The sequence below is a fragment of the Sminthopsis crassicaudata genome, chromosome 5 (assembly GCF_048593235.1).
Source record: "Sminthopsis crassicaudata isolate SCR6 chromosome 5, ASM4859323v1, whole genome shotgun sequence".
Lineage (NCBI taxonomy): Eukaryota > Metazoa > Chordata > Mammalia > Dasyuromorphia > Dasyuridae > Sminthopsis > Sminthopsis crassicaudata.
The window spans coordinates 55,994,782-56,010,757 of NC_133621.1; the positions used below are offsets into that span (position 1 = coordinate 55,994,782).

The 15,976-nt window shown below is 39.3% G+C and overlaps 1 protein-coding gene across 1 annotated transcript; it reads left to right on the forward strand.

The window, feature by feature from the left end:
* Positions 1-6,212: 6,212 nt before the first annotated feature.
* On the forward strand, positions 6,213-13,449 carry LOC141542424 (uncharacterized). The gene is made up of 2 exons (XM_074266814.1): positions 6,213-6,637; positions 10,434-13,449. The coding sequence occupies exon 2, from the start codon at positions 10,678-10,680 to the stop codon at positions 11,998-12,000; it is 1,323 nt and encodes a 440-aa protein (XP_074122915.1). The 5' UTR covers positions 6,213-6,637; positions 10,434-10,677; the 3' UTR covers positions 12,001-13,449.
* The last annotated feature ends 2,527 nt before the right edge of the window (positions 13,450-15,976 follow it).

A 15,976-nucleotide genomic window follows, 5' to 3' on the forward strand; every position in this document is an offset into this window, starting at 1 on the left:
TTGTTAGTGATATATAAAAATGCTGAGGATTTATGTGGATTTATTTTGTATCCTGCCACTTTGCTGAAATTTTGAATTATTTCTAATAGCTTTTTAGCAGAGTCTTTGGGGTTCTCTAAGTATACCATCATGTCATCTGCAAAGAGTGATAGTTTGATTTCCTCATTTCCTACTCTAATTCTTTGAATCTCTTTCTCGGCTCTTATTGCTGAGGCTAGCATTTCTAGTACTATATTGAATAGTAATTGTGATAGTGGGCAACCTTGTTTCACTCCTGATCTTACTGGGAAAGGTTGCAGTTTATTTCAATTGCATATTATGCTTACTGACTGTCTTAAATATATGCTCCTGATTATTCTAAGGAATCGTCCATTTATTCCTATACTCTCAAGAGTTTTTAGTAGGAATGGATGTTGGATTTTGTCAAATGCTTTTTCTGCATCTATTGAGATGATCATATGGTTCTTATTAATTTGATTATTAATATGGCCAATTATATTAATAGTTTTCCTAATATTAAACCAGCCCTGCATTCCTGGAATAAATCCTACTTGATCATAGTGTATTATCCTGAAGATGATTTTCTGAAGTCTTTTTTGCTAATATCTTATTTAAGATTTTAGCATCAATATTCATTAAGGAAATTGGTCTATAATTTTCTTTCTCAGTTTTCGCTCGGCCTGGTTTAGGTATCAGTACCATGTCTGTGTCATAAAAGGAGTTTGGTAGGACTCCTTCATCCCCTATTTTTTCAAATAATTTATATAACATTGGGGCTAATTGTTCTTTAAATGTTTGGTAGAATTCACATGTGAATCCATCTTGTCCTGTGGATTTTTTCCTGGGGAGTTGATTAATAGCTTGTTCTATTTCTTATTCTGAAATGGGACTATTTAAGCAATTTATCTCCTCCTCTGTTAATCTAGGGAGCCTATATTTTTGGAGGAAGTCATCCATTTCACTTAAGTTATCAAATTTATTGGCATAAAGTTGGGCAAAGTAACTCCTTATTATTTCTCTAATTTCCTCTTCATTTGTGGAAAGATCCCCCTTTTCATTTGTAAGACTAACAATTTGATTTTCCTCTTTCTTTTTTCTGATCAGATTTACCAAAGGTTTATCTATTTTATTGGCTTTTTCATAAAACCAACTCTTGGTTTTATTTATTAATTTAATAGTTTTTTTTACTTTCAATATTATTGATTTCTCCTTTTAATTTTTGTATTATTTCAAGTTTTAATTTTTGGTTGGGGGGCATGTTAAATATGTTAAAGTATAAGTTGAATACTATATATATATATATATATATATATATATATATATATATATATATTTATATATATATATATATATAATATATATATACACGTCGAAACCGTTATTTTGCTGTACAAAAAGAATCGGACTTTGAAATAGTGTACAATTAGTCTGTGAAGGAAATCAAAAATGTAGGCAGAAAAAAATAGAGGGATTGGGAATTCTATGTAGTAGTTCATAGTCATCTCCCAGAGTTCTTTTGCTGGGTGTAGCTGGTTCAATTCATTACTGCTCTATTGGTGCCAATTTGGTTGATCTCATTGTTGAAGAGGGCCTCTCCATCAGAATTGATCATCATATAGTATTGTTGTTGAAGTATATAATCTCCTGGTCCTGCTCATTTCACTCATCATCAGTTCATGTAAGTCTCTCCAGGCCTCTCTGAAATCATCCTGTTGGTCATTTCTTAGAGAACAATAATATTCCATAATATTCATATTCAGCCATTCTCCTATTGACGGGCATCCACACAGTTTCCAATTTCTAGCCACTACAAAGAGGGCTGCCACAAACATTCTTGCACATACAGGTCCCTTTCCCAAAGATCTCTTTGGGATATAAGCCCAGTAGTAGCACTGCTGGATCAAAGGGTACGCAAATTTTGATAATTCTTTGAGCATAGTTCCAATTTGTTCTCCAGAATGGCTAAATGTATTCACAATTCCACCAACTGATACATTTATCAGTGTCCCTGTTTTCCCACATCCCTTACAACATTGCACATTATCTTTCCCTGTCATTCTAGTCAATCAGACAGGTGTGTAGTGATATCTCTGAGTTGTCTTAATTTGCATTTCTCTGATTAATAATGACTTGGAGCATCTTTTTGTATGGCTAGAAATAGTAAGAAGGCTGTTTTCTAAACATCTGTTCCATTTTAGCTGGAATACTACTTTTGCCCTTTACAAAGTTTCCTTCCAGTACTCACCTTAATTTATAGGTCCAGGAGACTTTTTTCCCAGAAATCAGGATCGAATTTGTCCCACATTCGAATGCCAAAATATAATATCCTCTCTAAAATGTAATGTTCTCTTGTTGGGGTTTTCTTGCGGTCTCTGAGAGCAAACTTTTTTTTTAAGTTCAGTAAATACCACAAGCACAGCCAGGGATTAAGGTCCAAATCCTTTATTGGCTCCTTCAAAGTCTTGTCTCCTTCACTTGGGGCTCTGCTACTTTTTCTGTCGGCCTTCCAGATCTTGGTTTCAGTGGAGAAGTGAAGGAGGACAGCCTGCCACCACTTCTCTGTCTTCCCTAATTCGGATTCTGGCTGAGTTTGTTCCAGCTTATATCCTCTCTAATCAAAGGTGTGAATCTTGTAGAACTATTGTAAGTACTAAGTATATGTACTGAACTAGAGAAGTGTTAAGCACCAAGATAAATAACCATTGTCTCTATCAATTTCACTAACTTAGCACCTTGTTTCAAGTTCTGGCCCATAACAACCAATGACAAGCAATGCTGTCTACTTCCTTTGGATCAAGAAATTTGCTGAAGCTTAGTCATAGCTTATTACAGCCCTTGAAAATATGCACCTGGCCCAATTCAGAAAGAAGGAAGGAAGGGAGGGAGAGAGGAAGCAAGCAAGCAAGGAAGGAAAGCAAGGAAGAGGAAAGGATGGTGGGAGTGAGGAAGGAAAGAAATAGTTGTTGTGAAGGTTACTTTAAGTAGGTGAAAGAAGCCATCTTGGCTTCATTTTTTACCTAACCTTAATGACACACTTTTTTCCAAGATAAGGGGCAAAAAAGGTTTATTATGTTGCCATAAGGTGGGCAAGCTTGGTGCATGACTCAGATTCAATTCCTAATGAATCAGCTGAGGACTTTACATTCTGATTAAAAACTGTCTATGGGGTCAAAATAGCCCAAACAATGTAAGGAACTCAACAAGAGGGCATGGCAACAAAGGCCTACTGAAAGACAAAAAAATTCTGTCAATGCCCCTCTCCAGGTCAAACTGTCTCAGGCAAACCGCCATTTCCAATACTCTTGATCTGCATTTGGGAAATGGACCCAGAAGGATCCAGAGGACATAGTGAGGCTGGTGTCCTTGGACAGCTCTCTTAAATGCAATTGACTTTGTTGTCAAGGTCATAGCCAGTTTATTGAGATACAATGGAGTTGCTTCTCATAATATGACAGCACTGGGCTGCATGGGCCAATGTAATGAGGCCCCTTCCCACTCTAAATTTCTAAGATTTTGTAGAGTAGCAAGGAGGCTTTGCCTTTTTTAAGATACTTGATGCATTGTATTTGTTATTGAAACCTTGCTATACCTGGAAAAGGAGATCATAGACAAACCTCATATTTGATTTCAAAGGATTTCTACATCTACCATCTCATTATTTCTTCCCAGCAGTCTTGCATAGGATACCCTTTATTACCCACAGTTTGCAGCTGAGCAAACGGAGTTGTAGATATTGTGTTTTTTTTTTTTTTTTAAATCTTTACTCAGGCTTTTAAAGTTAGTATCTGAACTAAGAGCTCAAATCAGGTCTTCTGATTCTTAGACTTCAAATTGAACAATTCTAATGATGAGCTTTAAGTAAATAAAATAATAAATAAAAATAATGATCATTTACATTTACAAAAAAAAAAACTTTAAAGATTACAGAATGCTTTTCTCAGAATGCTTCATAAATGCAAATGTTGTTATTCATTCCCATTTTAAAGGTGAAAAAACTGAGGCTCACAAGGAACATGTGATATTATTGGACACTAAGACAATTTTACTATCAAACATCAAGGATAGTAAGGGAAGATCTATAACAAGGCAGTATATGCTTCAGTATGAAATGAATATGTAGGGGTACGGGGATTTTGAGTGTTGGCAGAGAAATTGCTCAGTGGATCAAGATATTTCTGATCTTTCCCAGTTGGTTTGTAGCACTGCTAGGGAATGATAGAGGCTGAAATTAATCCTTTCACAACAAATCTACTAGTGCCTTGACAAATTGGCTAAGTCAGATTCACAAGATGATGTCAAGAGAGGCAGACTAGACCCTCACCCTAGGGTGTGGGAGTGAAAAGGAAGTTTGACAGTCACCAGGGTGATATCAGAGAAGCCTAGAGAAAGGTACATGAACTGGTGCTAAGTGAAATGAGCAGAAGCATGAGACCATAGTACACTGGCAACATCAATACTACTATCAATTCTGATGAACGTGGCTCTCTTCAACAGTGAAATGATTCAGGCCTGATCCAATGATCTGGTCATGATGACAGTCATCTGCACCCAGAGAGAGGACTGTGGAAACATAGTGTGGATCACAACATAGCATTTTTACAGTTTCTGTTATGATTTGCTTCAATTTTTTTTGGTATCCCAGTTTTTTTAAGTTTTTGATTTCATTTGTCTTTTGCATCAAAATAATTGCACAAATGTGTCTGCCTATATCAGAATAAACATGTTTTTTAACTGTGTTTAACATATATTGGATTACATGGCATCTAGGTGAGGAAGTAGGGAGAAGGTAGGAAGAATTGGAACACATGGTTTCTCAAAGATCCATGTTGAAAAAAAATTCCTTGCATATGTTTTGAAAATAATAAACTGCAATAAAAATAAATTAAAAGAAGTTTGCCTAAAACATGTGAATGGAGGTAAAGAGTGTTAGGGAAGATAAAGATGAGAAGGAGGAAGATGTCAAGTTTGTGGCCTTTGCAGTAATGAAAAACAAATATCTCTCCTGGACTTGAACCAGAAAGAGAAAAGACATGAAAGTTGAATCAAAAAATATTTTACAAAGAAGTGTGTACAATTCCCTTTACCCATGAACACTGGACACAAATATAGTTTTTTTAGTCCGAGAAAGACAAGAATTTTAAATGTTTAGTGTTCAGAAATACTTTTATTCTTTGCTAAGTGGAAGATGACAAATAGTTTGAATGAGAATCTGTGGGAAATACATTTTGAAACCCAATTAAGGCAGTGGCTTTGGTTTAGGAAACAATGTAACAAACAAGCATCCTATTTCTAGACATATACTCCAGTTGGTAACGGACATAACAGAAAAATGGTTCCGTTTGATGTCATGACTACCTCACAATCTGTTACTAGTATAAAAGGCCAGGAGTCTCAACAACTGTGCTCTGTGTGAGAGAGAGGGGAGAAAGAGAGAGAGTGAGAGCGAAAGATAACCAGAGTCAGAGCTAGAGAGAGAAAGTGAGAGAGGGAGGCAGAGAGGTGGAAGGAGAAGGAGAGAAAGAGAGAGGTAGTAGGAGAGGGAGAGGGATAGGGAGAGAAGGATAGGCAAAGAGGGAGAATTTGAGGGGAAGGGATTTTAAGAGAAAGGGATAGGAGAGGATTAGATAAAGAGGGAGGGGGAAGGGAAAGGGGTAGTAGATATAAAGAGACAGAGATAGAGAAGTTATATAGAGAACATAGACATAGACAAAGAGAAGATATAGATATAAAAAAGATAGTCATATGATATATAGAGATAGCTAGAATGAAGATAGAAAAGACATATAGAAAAGACAGAGATAGAGAGAGAGAAAAATAGATATAGAGAAGAGATAGATATAGAAAATAAAGTGATAGAGAATCTAGAGAGAACTATAGTGAAGATACAGATAAGATAGGGTTAGATATAGAGAAAATAGAGATAGAAATAGAGAAGACATAAATTAGAGATAGAGTATATAGAGGTGGAAGGAGAAGGAGAGAAGGAGAGAGGTGGTAGGAGAGGGAGAGGGATAGGGAGAGAAGGATAGGCAAAGAGGGAGAATTTGAGGGAAAGGGATTTTAGGAGAAAGGGATAGGAGAGGATTAGATAAAGAGGGAGGGGGAAGGGAAAGGGGTAGTAGATATAAAGAGACAGAGATAGAGAAGTTATATAGAGAACATAGACATAGACAAAGAGAAGGTATAGATATAAAAAAGATAGTCATATGATATATAGAGATAGCTAGAATGAAGATAGAAAAGACATATAGAAAAGATAGAGATAGAGAGAGAAAAATAGATATAGAGAAGAGATAGATATAGAAAATATAGTGATAGAGAATCTAAAGAGAGCTATAGTGAAGATACAGATAGAGAAGGTAGGGTTAGATATAGAGAAAATAGAGATAGAAATAGAGAAGACAGATAAATTAGAGATATATTTATAGAGAAAAAGAAGATAGAAATAGACCCATAGATAGATTTAGAGAAAAAATATATAGATGAGAGAGTGAATGTGTGACACAGAGACCTAGACAGAGTGAGGTAGAGAAGGCGAAAAAGGAGAGAGAGAATTTGTGTGTGTTCATTCCACAACCTAGTGTTTCACCAGCTAAGGGGCTGTCTTGTATTTTCCATCCTCGAGAAGCTGTTACAGGTAAGAGGCTCAATGATGCAGACTATTCTGGTGATGGGGAAAGCCAAATACATATAGGAGAAACAATGAGGAAGTTTGTATTTTGGAAGGAGATGTGTAATTGTGTGGGAATACATTGTTCTAGTGATCAATGTGAGAGACCTTCCTTGTGTCAGCAACAAGAAATGGATAAGATGCTTGTTCCTCTGTCCTAAATGTTCTCAATACAACTTAGATCATAAGAGCTTAGGCGATAACACAAATTATCTGAAACTCACCTACAAGGAAAATGGCTTTTTGTTGATGTCCTAAAGAGGCTCCTCTGTTCATGAGTAGAAGAGAGACATGGACCTGGGAGTCAGGATGACTAGAGTTTCAAATTCAGTCTCAGACAGAGGTGAGAGTTCCCTGAGGCAAACCAGTTCCCCTGTTTGCCTCCATTTCCTCACAAGATTGATATAAGGATCAACTGAGATGGTCTATTGGGAAAGGCTGGGCAGTACAGTCAATATACAGAAAAGTTTCCTGTCATACACACTCGCTAATGTGAATCCGAGACTGTCACCAGATCCTATTGCTTAGACCATTCAAATACTTCCATCCTTTGGGGGATCAAGTTTAACCCTCAAACATTGTAGTTCCCTTAGACATAGAAGAGGTGGGGCAGAGCAGTATCAAAGTTCTTCAACTTTTTCTGACAAGGTACTAGAGCCTTTTGCACCTTTCTTCAAACCATATTTTAAAGTCATAAAACACATTCTTTGTAATCTCAAAATGTATATCTATCCCATTTTTTATTGGAGGGAGTGGACAAGATTTTTCTTTCTACCTGTAGATAATCCAGGGTAAGTATGGAAAATCCCTTTCTCCCTGTACATGGGAAGACAATCTTTCATTACTTCTTAGTGACCTGGTGTGCTTCAAAGCCCTGAAAGGGTTTAGAAAGGTTGATCCAGGGTACAAGTGCAGGTTAGGACTTCAAGCTTGTATTTCTGTACCACCTGATCTACTTTGTAATTAGAATTTTGCCCTTAGGGCTTGTGGATTTGAGAAATAGGAACAGAATATAGGAAATAGGAAACAGAATATAGAAATAGGAAACAGAAATAGGGAACAGAAATAGGGAACAGAAATAGGAAAGAACTTTTCAGGGAAAGAAGAAATAGGGATAGGAGCCAATGGACTGAAAACCTGACAGGTCCAAAGGATGTTGTGAAATCAAAGAATGTTGTAATTCTTAGAAATTTCGTGCTTTGAGCAGTCTGATAGAAGGTACCCACTACAGCAAACAAATGAATTTGATAGATTCTACCTTATACTGACTGATACTTTGCCTGCAAAGTTTCTATTTCTTCTATTTCTATTGTCCTACAATAGAGTTTCTTGCTTGCTGCCTTTGGATTTCTTTTAATGATGAGGAGACCCGAAAGCAGGGAGGGAGAGCAGAAGAAACAGGGACAAGGGACCCTGTAGGAATGGGTCATTTTTATCAACGGTGTTGAGACTGGCTCTAATGTTAAAATATTGAGGATGATGAAAGGCAACAGCTGGGCTGTGCGTTCAGCTATTTGAGCCTTATTGCACTGCTTGCTGCTCCTTTAGCTAGGAAAATGGGGTAGTTATTGGAAGCAAATCTGAGTATTTATTTGTTGACATTCTTTTCCCTCAGGAAATCCTTGCAATTCAACATGGTGCAAAGAAATGAAGTATTTCCCCATGGTGAGAATTAATGAACAAACATGTAGCAATGCTTCTTCTTATATCAGTCACTATATTGAAGAAGGAAGATAACCCCAAAATTCATTGAAAGAGGCAGGACCAAAAGTACATCAACTAGAATATGCCAGATAAATAGAGAGTATAGAAAATTTAGTCAGAGGGCATAATCATAATGGAACAATGAGGCTATCAGAAGAGCTTAGGAGACAGGTGGACAGGGGGACCAGCTTGCTAGCTATGGCAGTGAAGAAAAGAAAACCTCTGGAGGAAAACATTGTTGAGTAAGGAATGAAAAGATGCCTCAGTGAAGGGATGGTTTGTGGGCTAAGCAACGGGGAATGTGGGGGATGATGGAACCAGCAAACCTGTGTGACAGAAAAGGGAATTTCAGAAGAGGGCAAAGGGTGCGGGACAAAGAACATATTTTGTTTTGCACACGTTGAGGTTCTGGTGCAATTGGGCATCCAGGTCAAAATGTCCAACAGATATTACATGCGAGTTGGGGAAGACAATTCAAAATTGAGACTGTAACAGGATCAAAGATAATTTGGAGTGTTTTAAGCTTTATCTCTTTCCATTGCTTCATAGGAGGATGATACTTGTAAGTCATTAGGACATGGCTGTAATTCTGGCAGTTAGAAGGTGTAAATATTGCCAGAGAATAAAAGGTGTGAGGTGAAGAGGAAGGGATAAAAGCTTTTTTTTTTAAAGTGACTTAAAGGAGATGGGAATGTACCAGCAAAAGGGAAAGGGAGAGAAGAATGGTGCAAATTAACTTCCATATGAGAAAGAGTCAAGAAGAAGCTTTTCTTTTGGAGGAGAAGAGGGGGATGAGAGGTTGGTTGAGTGAACCTTACTCTCATCAGTATTGCTTCAAATAAGAAACATCATAAATACTGAATTGGGATAGCAAACACTTACCTTAACCTGCAAGAAAAAAGAGGTTAATGCAATATGGGAATGGAAGGAGGGGCAATAAAAAAAAGAACATTTTGGAGTAGTCAGTGATAAGTAGCAAAACACTTTTGAGGAGAGACAGTGAATTAAGAGAATAAATGGAGGGTGAATACAATTAGCAATAGCAAATGTAAAAACATTTTTTGAAATGAGTATCTCTGAAGGAAGATCATTGTTCACTGGAAAACGATGAGCAGAAGGTTCACAGGGGAAAAAAAAAAGATCCTTCAAAGTCTTCCATGAACAGAGTGAAAACGTGCCATATATGAAATGATGGCATGTTCTTTGGTGATTAGCACAAAATGATTTTGTTATTCTCAGTAACACAATCATCCATAAGTACTCTGAAGGAGTCATGGTAAAAAAAAATTATCCATTTACAGAAAAGAAATGATTGTACCTAAATACAGATTGAAGCATTCTCTATTTCCCTTTTTATCTACTTTTCACTTAATTTTTCTTTTTTTTTTTCATTAAGATGGGAGATCTCTGTTTTTCTCAACTTTTATAAAAATGTTTTGAAAAATTATAAATGTAGTTTTTAATCATGAGTGGGGATCAAGGAAAGAATTTAGAAAACAAAAATAAAAAAAAACAAATGAAAAAGGATATTTCTTGAATGTAAATTGGCTAAAATATTAAATAAAAGAAAATGTATTCACTTTTTAACTTTGGAATTTATAAGAGTAAGTTTGCATTTCCATTAGTAAAACTTGACTGTGTGAGAAACCAGAATACAGAGTTTGAAAGCCAAAAAGAAAGAGGGAAGAATTAAGTGGAGGCTACAGTCAATAAACATTATCTACTGTGCACCAAGCTCCATAGTAAGCACTGGGTGTATATAAAGAAAGGCTCAAGGTGGGTCCTGGCCTAGAGGAGCTTCCAGTCTAAGGAGGCGACTCCATACAAACAACTCTGTTCAAATAATGGGATTACCACAAAAAAATGGAAGGAAGGAAAGAGTGTCTTGGGCTTTTGCTAAGTGAGATATGGAGGGCATGTTGACAAGGGGCCAGTTGTCCTCCAACGGCCAGCTATTACTCTTGGCAGATTGTAATCCCTGTGCTGCTGCTCTTTCCTGCCCACAATCTCTTTCCTGATTCCTTCCTCTTTGCTCATATGGTGCCTTCTTCATTCACAGACTTGGTCCAGGAGGAACAGAAGAGCCTATTCAAGAAGGCAAAATCGGTGATTTTCCAAGGTCCCCTTCACCGAATTGCAACCTCTTTATAAAGAGCAACAATGCTCAAGGACTAGACCTCGAGGGCCAGGAGGACAGCATTCCTGCCAGGCCAAATATAGAAGGAAAGGACATTGGGGGCCCATCCTGGATCAGGAGTTTGGCTTTTGCCATTCCTACTAAGACCCTGGAAGTTCCTTTAATCATGGTGGAACCATTTCCTCCTGTTTCCCCCAAAAGTCATCTGAAAGCCACCCTGGCCTGTCCTGGCCAAGCATCCAATGCTGCTCCAAAGAGGACATCAAAAGTTCATTCTACGCTGGCCACAGAGTGCAAGACATCTTCTGAAACTGAGCTTGAATCCTCCTCTGATTGGCCCCATGAAGAAGCTTCTGCAGCAGAAACAGCCACTCCAGTCTGGGCCATCAAAGTGGTCAGTGCTCCTTGGAAGAGAACTACCAAAGTATCCCCAGCACTGCCCACTGAGTCCAAGACATCCCCCATAGTTCTCTCCGAACCTTCCTTCAATTGGGCCCAGGGAGAAGGTGCTGCACCCCAAGAAGCCAACTCAGTTTCTGCCATCAAAGTAGTCAGTGCACTTCAGAAGACCACCAAAGTAGCCCCAGCACTGCCCACTGAGTCCAAGACATCCCCCACAGTTCTCTCCGAACCTTCCTTCAATTGGGCCCAGGGAGAAGGTGCTGCACCCCAAGAAGCCAGCTCAGTTTCTGCCATCAAAGTAGTCAGTGCACCTCAGACCACCACCAAAGTAGCCCCAGCACTGCCCACTGAGTCCAAGACATCCTCCATACTTCTCTTGGAACCCTCCTTCAATTGGGCCCAGGGAGAAGGTGCTGCACCCCAAGAAGCCAGCTCAGTTTCTGCCATCAAAGTAGTCAGTGCACCTCAGACCACCACCAAAGTAGCCCCAGCACTGCCCACTGAGTGCAAGACACCCCGCAGAGTTCTCTCTGAACCTTCTTTCAATTGGGCCCAGGGAGAAGGTCTTCCACCCCAAGAAGTTAGTGCTGTCTGTGCCATCAAAAAAGTTAGTGCTCCTCAGACCACCACCAAAGTATCCCCCACACTGCCCACTGAGTGCAAGACACCCCCCAGAGTTCTCTCCGAACCTTCTTTCAATTGGACCCAAGGAGAAGGTCCTCCACCCCAAGAAGCCAGCCAAGTCTGTGCCATCAGAGAAGTCAATGCTCCTCAGAAGATGACGACCAAAGTATCCCTGGCACTGCCCACTGAGTTCAAGATACCCCCCAGAGTTCTCTCTGAACCTTCTTTCAATTGGGCCCAGGGAGAAGGTCCTCCACCCCAAGAACCTACCCCAGGTTGTACTGCCAAAGCCACTGGTCCCTGGAAGAGGACTGCAAAATTCAAGCCAGCCATGGCTCCCCAGTCAAAACCTTCTCTGACAACAGTCCCCAAGCACTCCTCCCAAAAGACTAAGGAAAAAGGTTGGGGACAACAAGGTTCATTTTGGTCATTTTTAAAAAATTTCCGCTCTGGTGGAATCTAAGAAGGTGTTGGAGCTCTCCCGATTTCCCCCTCAAATGGAATAAATTTATAACTTGGGGAGAATAGTGACATTAATATCAAAGACTTGAGTTATCACAGGGGGTCCTTTACACAAGTCAAAGGGCTGTGAAAAAGTCATCAGGCTGTGAATGAAGTGCTTTATAGGGGCAATACCTCTAGACTAAATCCACAGAAACAAGTGGGGAACCACTGGCCAGCCAATCTGGGAGTGACTGGAGCCTCAGAAAGAACCATAGAGACCATCATGTCTGACCCTCTTGTCAAGTTGAGGTCTCTGTCCTGTTGACCTGAATGAAGCTGGGTGGACTATGATGGCATCCAAATCCAGCTGTGCCACTGAGAACCTGAGGATATGGCTCTGATAGGTAACCAGCCCCCAGTGGGTGCAAAGGCAGTGGATCCAGGACGCTTCTGGCAGCTAGTATTTTCAGGCAAGAGCAGCTCTTGCATGGCAGTGCCTGGTCAGAGTCTTTGGAATTCCTTGTCAGAGGGCAACATTGAAGGGAAGTTTAGGAACATTCTCCTCACGCACTAATTAAAAGGAACTTAACACTCATTAACCGTTGGTTTCACAAAAAACACCAGCAAAGAACCAACCTACCTTTGAAATATATTATCAGAACAGGGAAAATGAGAGTCTCATCTTCAGAGGCGGACACATAAGGATAAACTAATGTGCAAAGTCTCTAAAATAAAAGAAAATGTGCAGAACTCTTTAAAAAATTTAAAAATCAAAAGATATTTGAGAAAAAAGTACTGAAAAAATCTTAAGAAAAACCAAAAGCATATGAAAAAAGAAAACCTTGCACAGGAGGAAAGGAGTTTCAAGATGAAAATAAGTCTTTGCAAAATGAAGATTGTCTATGGGAAAGCATAGCAGTGAAGAATAACCAAGAAATTACAATAGATATTGTAAAAATTGAAAACAAATTGAACAACATGAAACATAACTTAAAAGGCAGATCTGGAGAACAGATTAGGAATAAACAATTGAAGAAATGGAACTACTTGGAACATTTTGACTATAAAGAGTGCCTTACCACAATAATTACAGAAATATTTTGGGAATATTGTCCAGGAATGATAGAACATGAGAGGAAATTGTCCACATAGGAAAAAAATCCAATATAATTCTCAACGAAATCAATTGTGGAAAACACATCAGAATATTAGTGCTCAATGTAAAAACCTATAGATCAATGGGAACATTTTGGAAGAAACAAAAATAAGTGGGAACTACAATCGGAATTTATCAAGACACATCAGCAGCCCCAGTTAAAGATTGGAAAGATACTGAGTGCTGATTCTGAGCGGGGAGGGCAGAGACAGGGCAAGAGAAATGAGAAAAAGAGAGCATGGAGCAACACAAACTTAAGGAGGGGAGGAAGACAGAGGGAAAAAAAACAGACAAAAGGGGAAGGAGGCAAAGGAGAGAGGGAAGAAAATAAGCTTACATTGGAAAAATTTCATATAGTATATTTTAAAATTCATCTTTTAATCTTGAAATATGTTTAGAGAGAGGGAAGAAAGTAAGAGCTTACATTGGAAAGATTTCATATAGTATATTTTAAAATTCATCTTTTAATCTTGAAATAAGTATGTTTTGAAATACATGTAGAGAATTCAACATTCTTGTCAAAATTTGTGATCCCAATGTTCTCCTTCACTCCATCAATCACACTTTTCCCAAGACAGTAAGTGATCTAAGTGAAATAATTACAACTCTTTTATGCATTGAATCACATTTCTCAGGTTGTAGAAGAAAAAAAAAATCTAGCCCTGAGGCAAAAAACCATAACAGAAAAATTTAGGAATCTTGAGTGTGACCTCTTGATTCATATGGCTACTCAGAGGCATCTCCAGATACAAACAGAAAGCATGGATTCGGAAAGGTCCCAGCACACCAAGGGAGCAGCCCATCATGGTGTGGGTCCCCAGGCCAGAAAGAGGGGTTTGATTAAACAGGAAAAGATTTGGGTTCAGTGGGTGGATGAAAAAGGAAGTAACCACTGACCAATTAAAAGCAATGTCTCCTTCCTAGAGGTCATGGGACTTCCTGAAACATAGGCCTAGGGTCTGACCTTTTCTGCCCTACAATCCCTATGAGAATAGTGATCATGTGTGGGCTTAAGGTCCTAGGGCCTCTGAGAAACTTTCCTCTGGTCCCATTCAGTCCCCTCTCTAGTTCATCCTCCCGCCAGTTCTGATGCATTTCTTTAACTAGGACATCCTGATTATTGAGGCCTTCAGGATCGTCCCTCTCCTTAGTATTAACTAACTTGAAATCTACCATTAATGACCAACAGCCTCACATCAGTGGCAGTTTTCCAGCACCACTATAGCTAAGGAATCCTAGCCCATTCCACTGCTTAAGTCCATAAGGAAGTGGCTATGGAATGATGCTTGAAGCAATGAGCAGAAAGCAGAGAACTTGCTTCCACCAGCTTCCACCGTCTTGTCTTGGAAGCCCTATCTTCAGAGAGAGACAACTGGCATCTGGCAGCCAGTGTTATCTATGGAAATCCATCACTGGCCAGGTCCAAGGCCACAGGGCCATTGTTCCTACCTCAAGCATTCCAGACCCAGATTCATCTGAAACAAAGGGAAAAAGGTCTTATCTTCTGGACCTGCTTCAGCCTGAAAGGGATGAGGAGCCGACCTGGCCTAGTGGGGTGTGGACAAGGAGGGGAGATGGGTGACTTGCGGCACCAGCAAGATAGGCATGCTGAGTGACAGAATTGGGGATCTGGCAATTCCAGGTTTACCAAATCAATGGGATATCATTACTTGCAGTCGTGAAACAATTCTCATGAGTAGATGAAAAATGCAAGGATCAATTGTGAGTAAAATAGAATAAATTGGAGTTTGTATGGGGGATGCTAACAACAGTAACCCCACTCAGAGGCAGACTGAGGAGTAAGATGAGACTATCGTGAATGTGGGTACTCCAGACAGCTTTTCTTAGAATAGGTACAAAAAACACTTTTCCCCCAATTCCGGTGTTTCCTCAAAGAAGTAGGGGCAATAGGTAAAACAGTGTGGTCTTCCAGGAGTATGATCTCCCTTAGCAAATAGTCTAAAGCCTTTTCAGACTTCCAAGGGAAGCCTTTGAAAAGTATTTTAAAGTCCTGCCAGGGGGCCTATTGTGGAATCCATCTGTCAATGCTTCCCTAAGAAGGTGCTCCTCCATCTTGGCTTAAGATTGGGGGATTTAACATACTTTGATAATTTGCTTGTCTTAGACCTAAATGAGCACTTGGGGAATTAAAGGTGCCCTGGTTAATGGCAAATACAGAGCAGCACAGGCTTATATGATGAAACACAACAGAAACCTAATTCCAGGGACAGCTTACACTTTACTCTCTCCCCTAGATGGCAGGGAATCCAATATATGTTACACTGTAATGTTCTCTGCAAAATATAATCCCTGTTTTAGTTCTGCTGGGGACTCAATCATCCCCTTGTTGAAAAGAGCAGGAAAGCAGAGATCCCAGAGCAGCCCCCATGAACTGTGTGGGACAGGATGCTAGAAGAACTTATCCAATTTGGCTACTCTTGAGGTATCTCCAGATATAATGAGAAAGCTTTTATTCTGTTCTCAAGACATGTCTAAGCACTTCAATTGAGCAACACAGCATGATGTGGGGCCCTGAGCCAGAAAAAAGGGATAGATTAAATAGAAAAAGTCTTGGGTTCATTGCATGAACTGAAAAGCAACAGCTGACCAATTGTAATATTTTCTCTAAAATATGTTCTCCTCTTGGGGTTTTCTTAGGGTCTCTGGAAGCAGCCTTCATTTTAGTTCAGTAATCACAAGTGCAGCCAGGGAATAAAGTCCAAATCCTTTATTGTCTCCTTCAAAGTCTTGTCTCATTCACTTGGGGCTCTCCTAGTTTTTTTTTTTTTTTTGGAGGCCTTCCGGATCTTGGTTTCAGTGTAAAAGCAAAAGAGGAGAG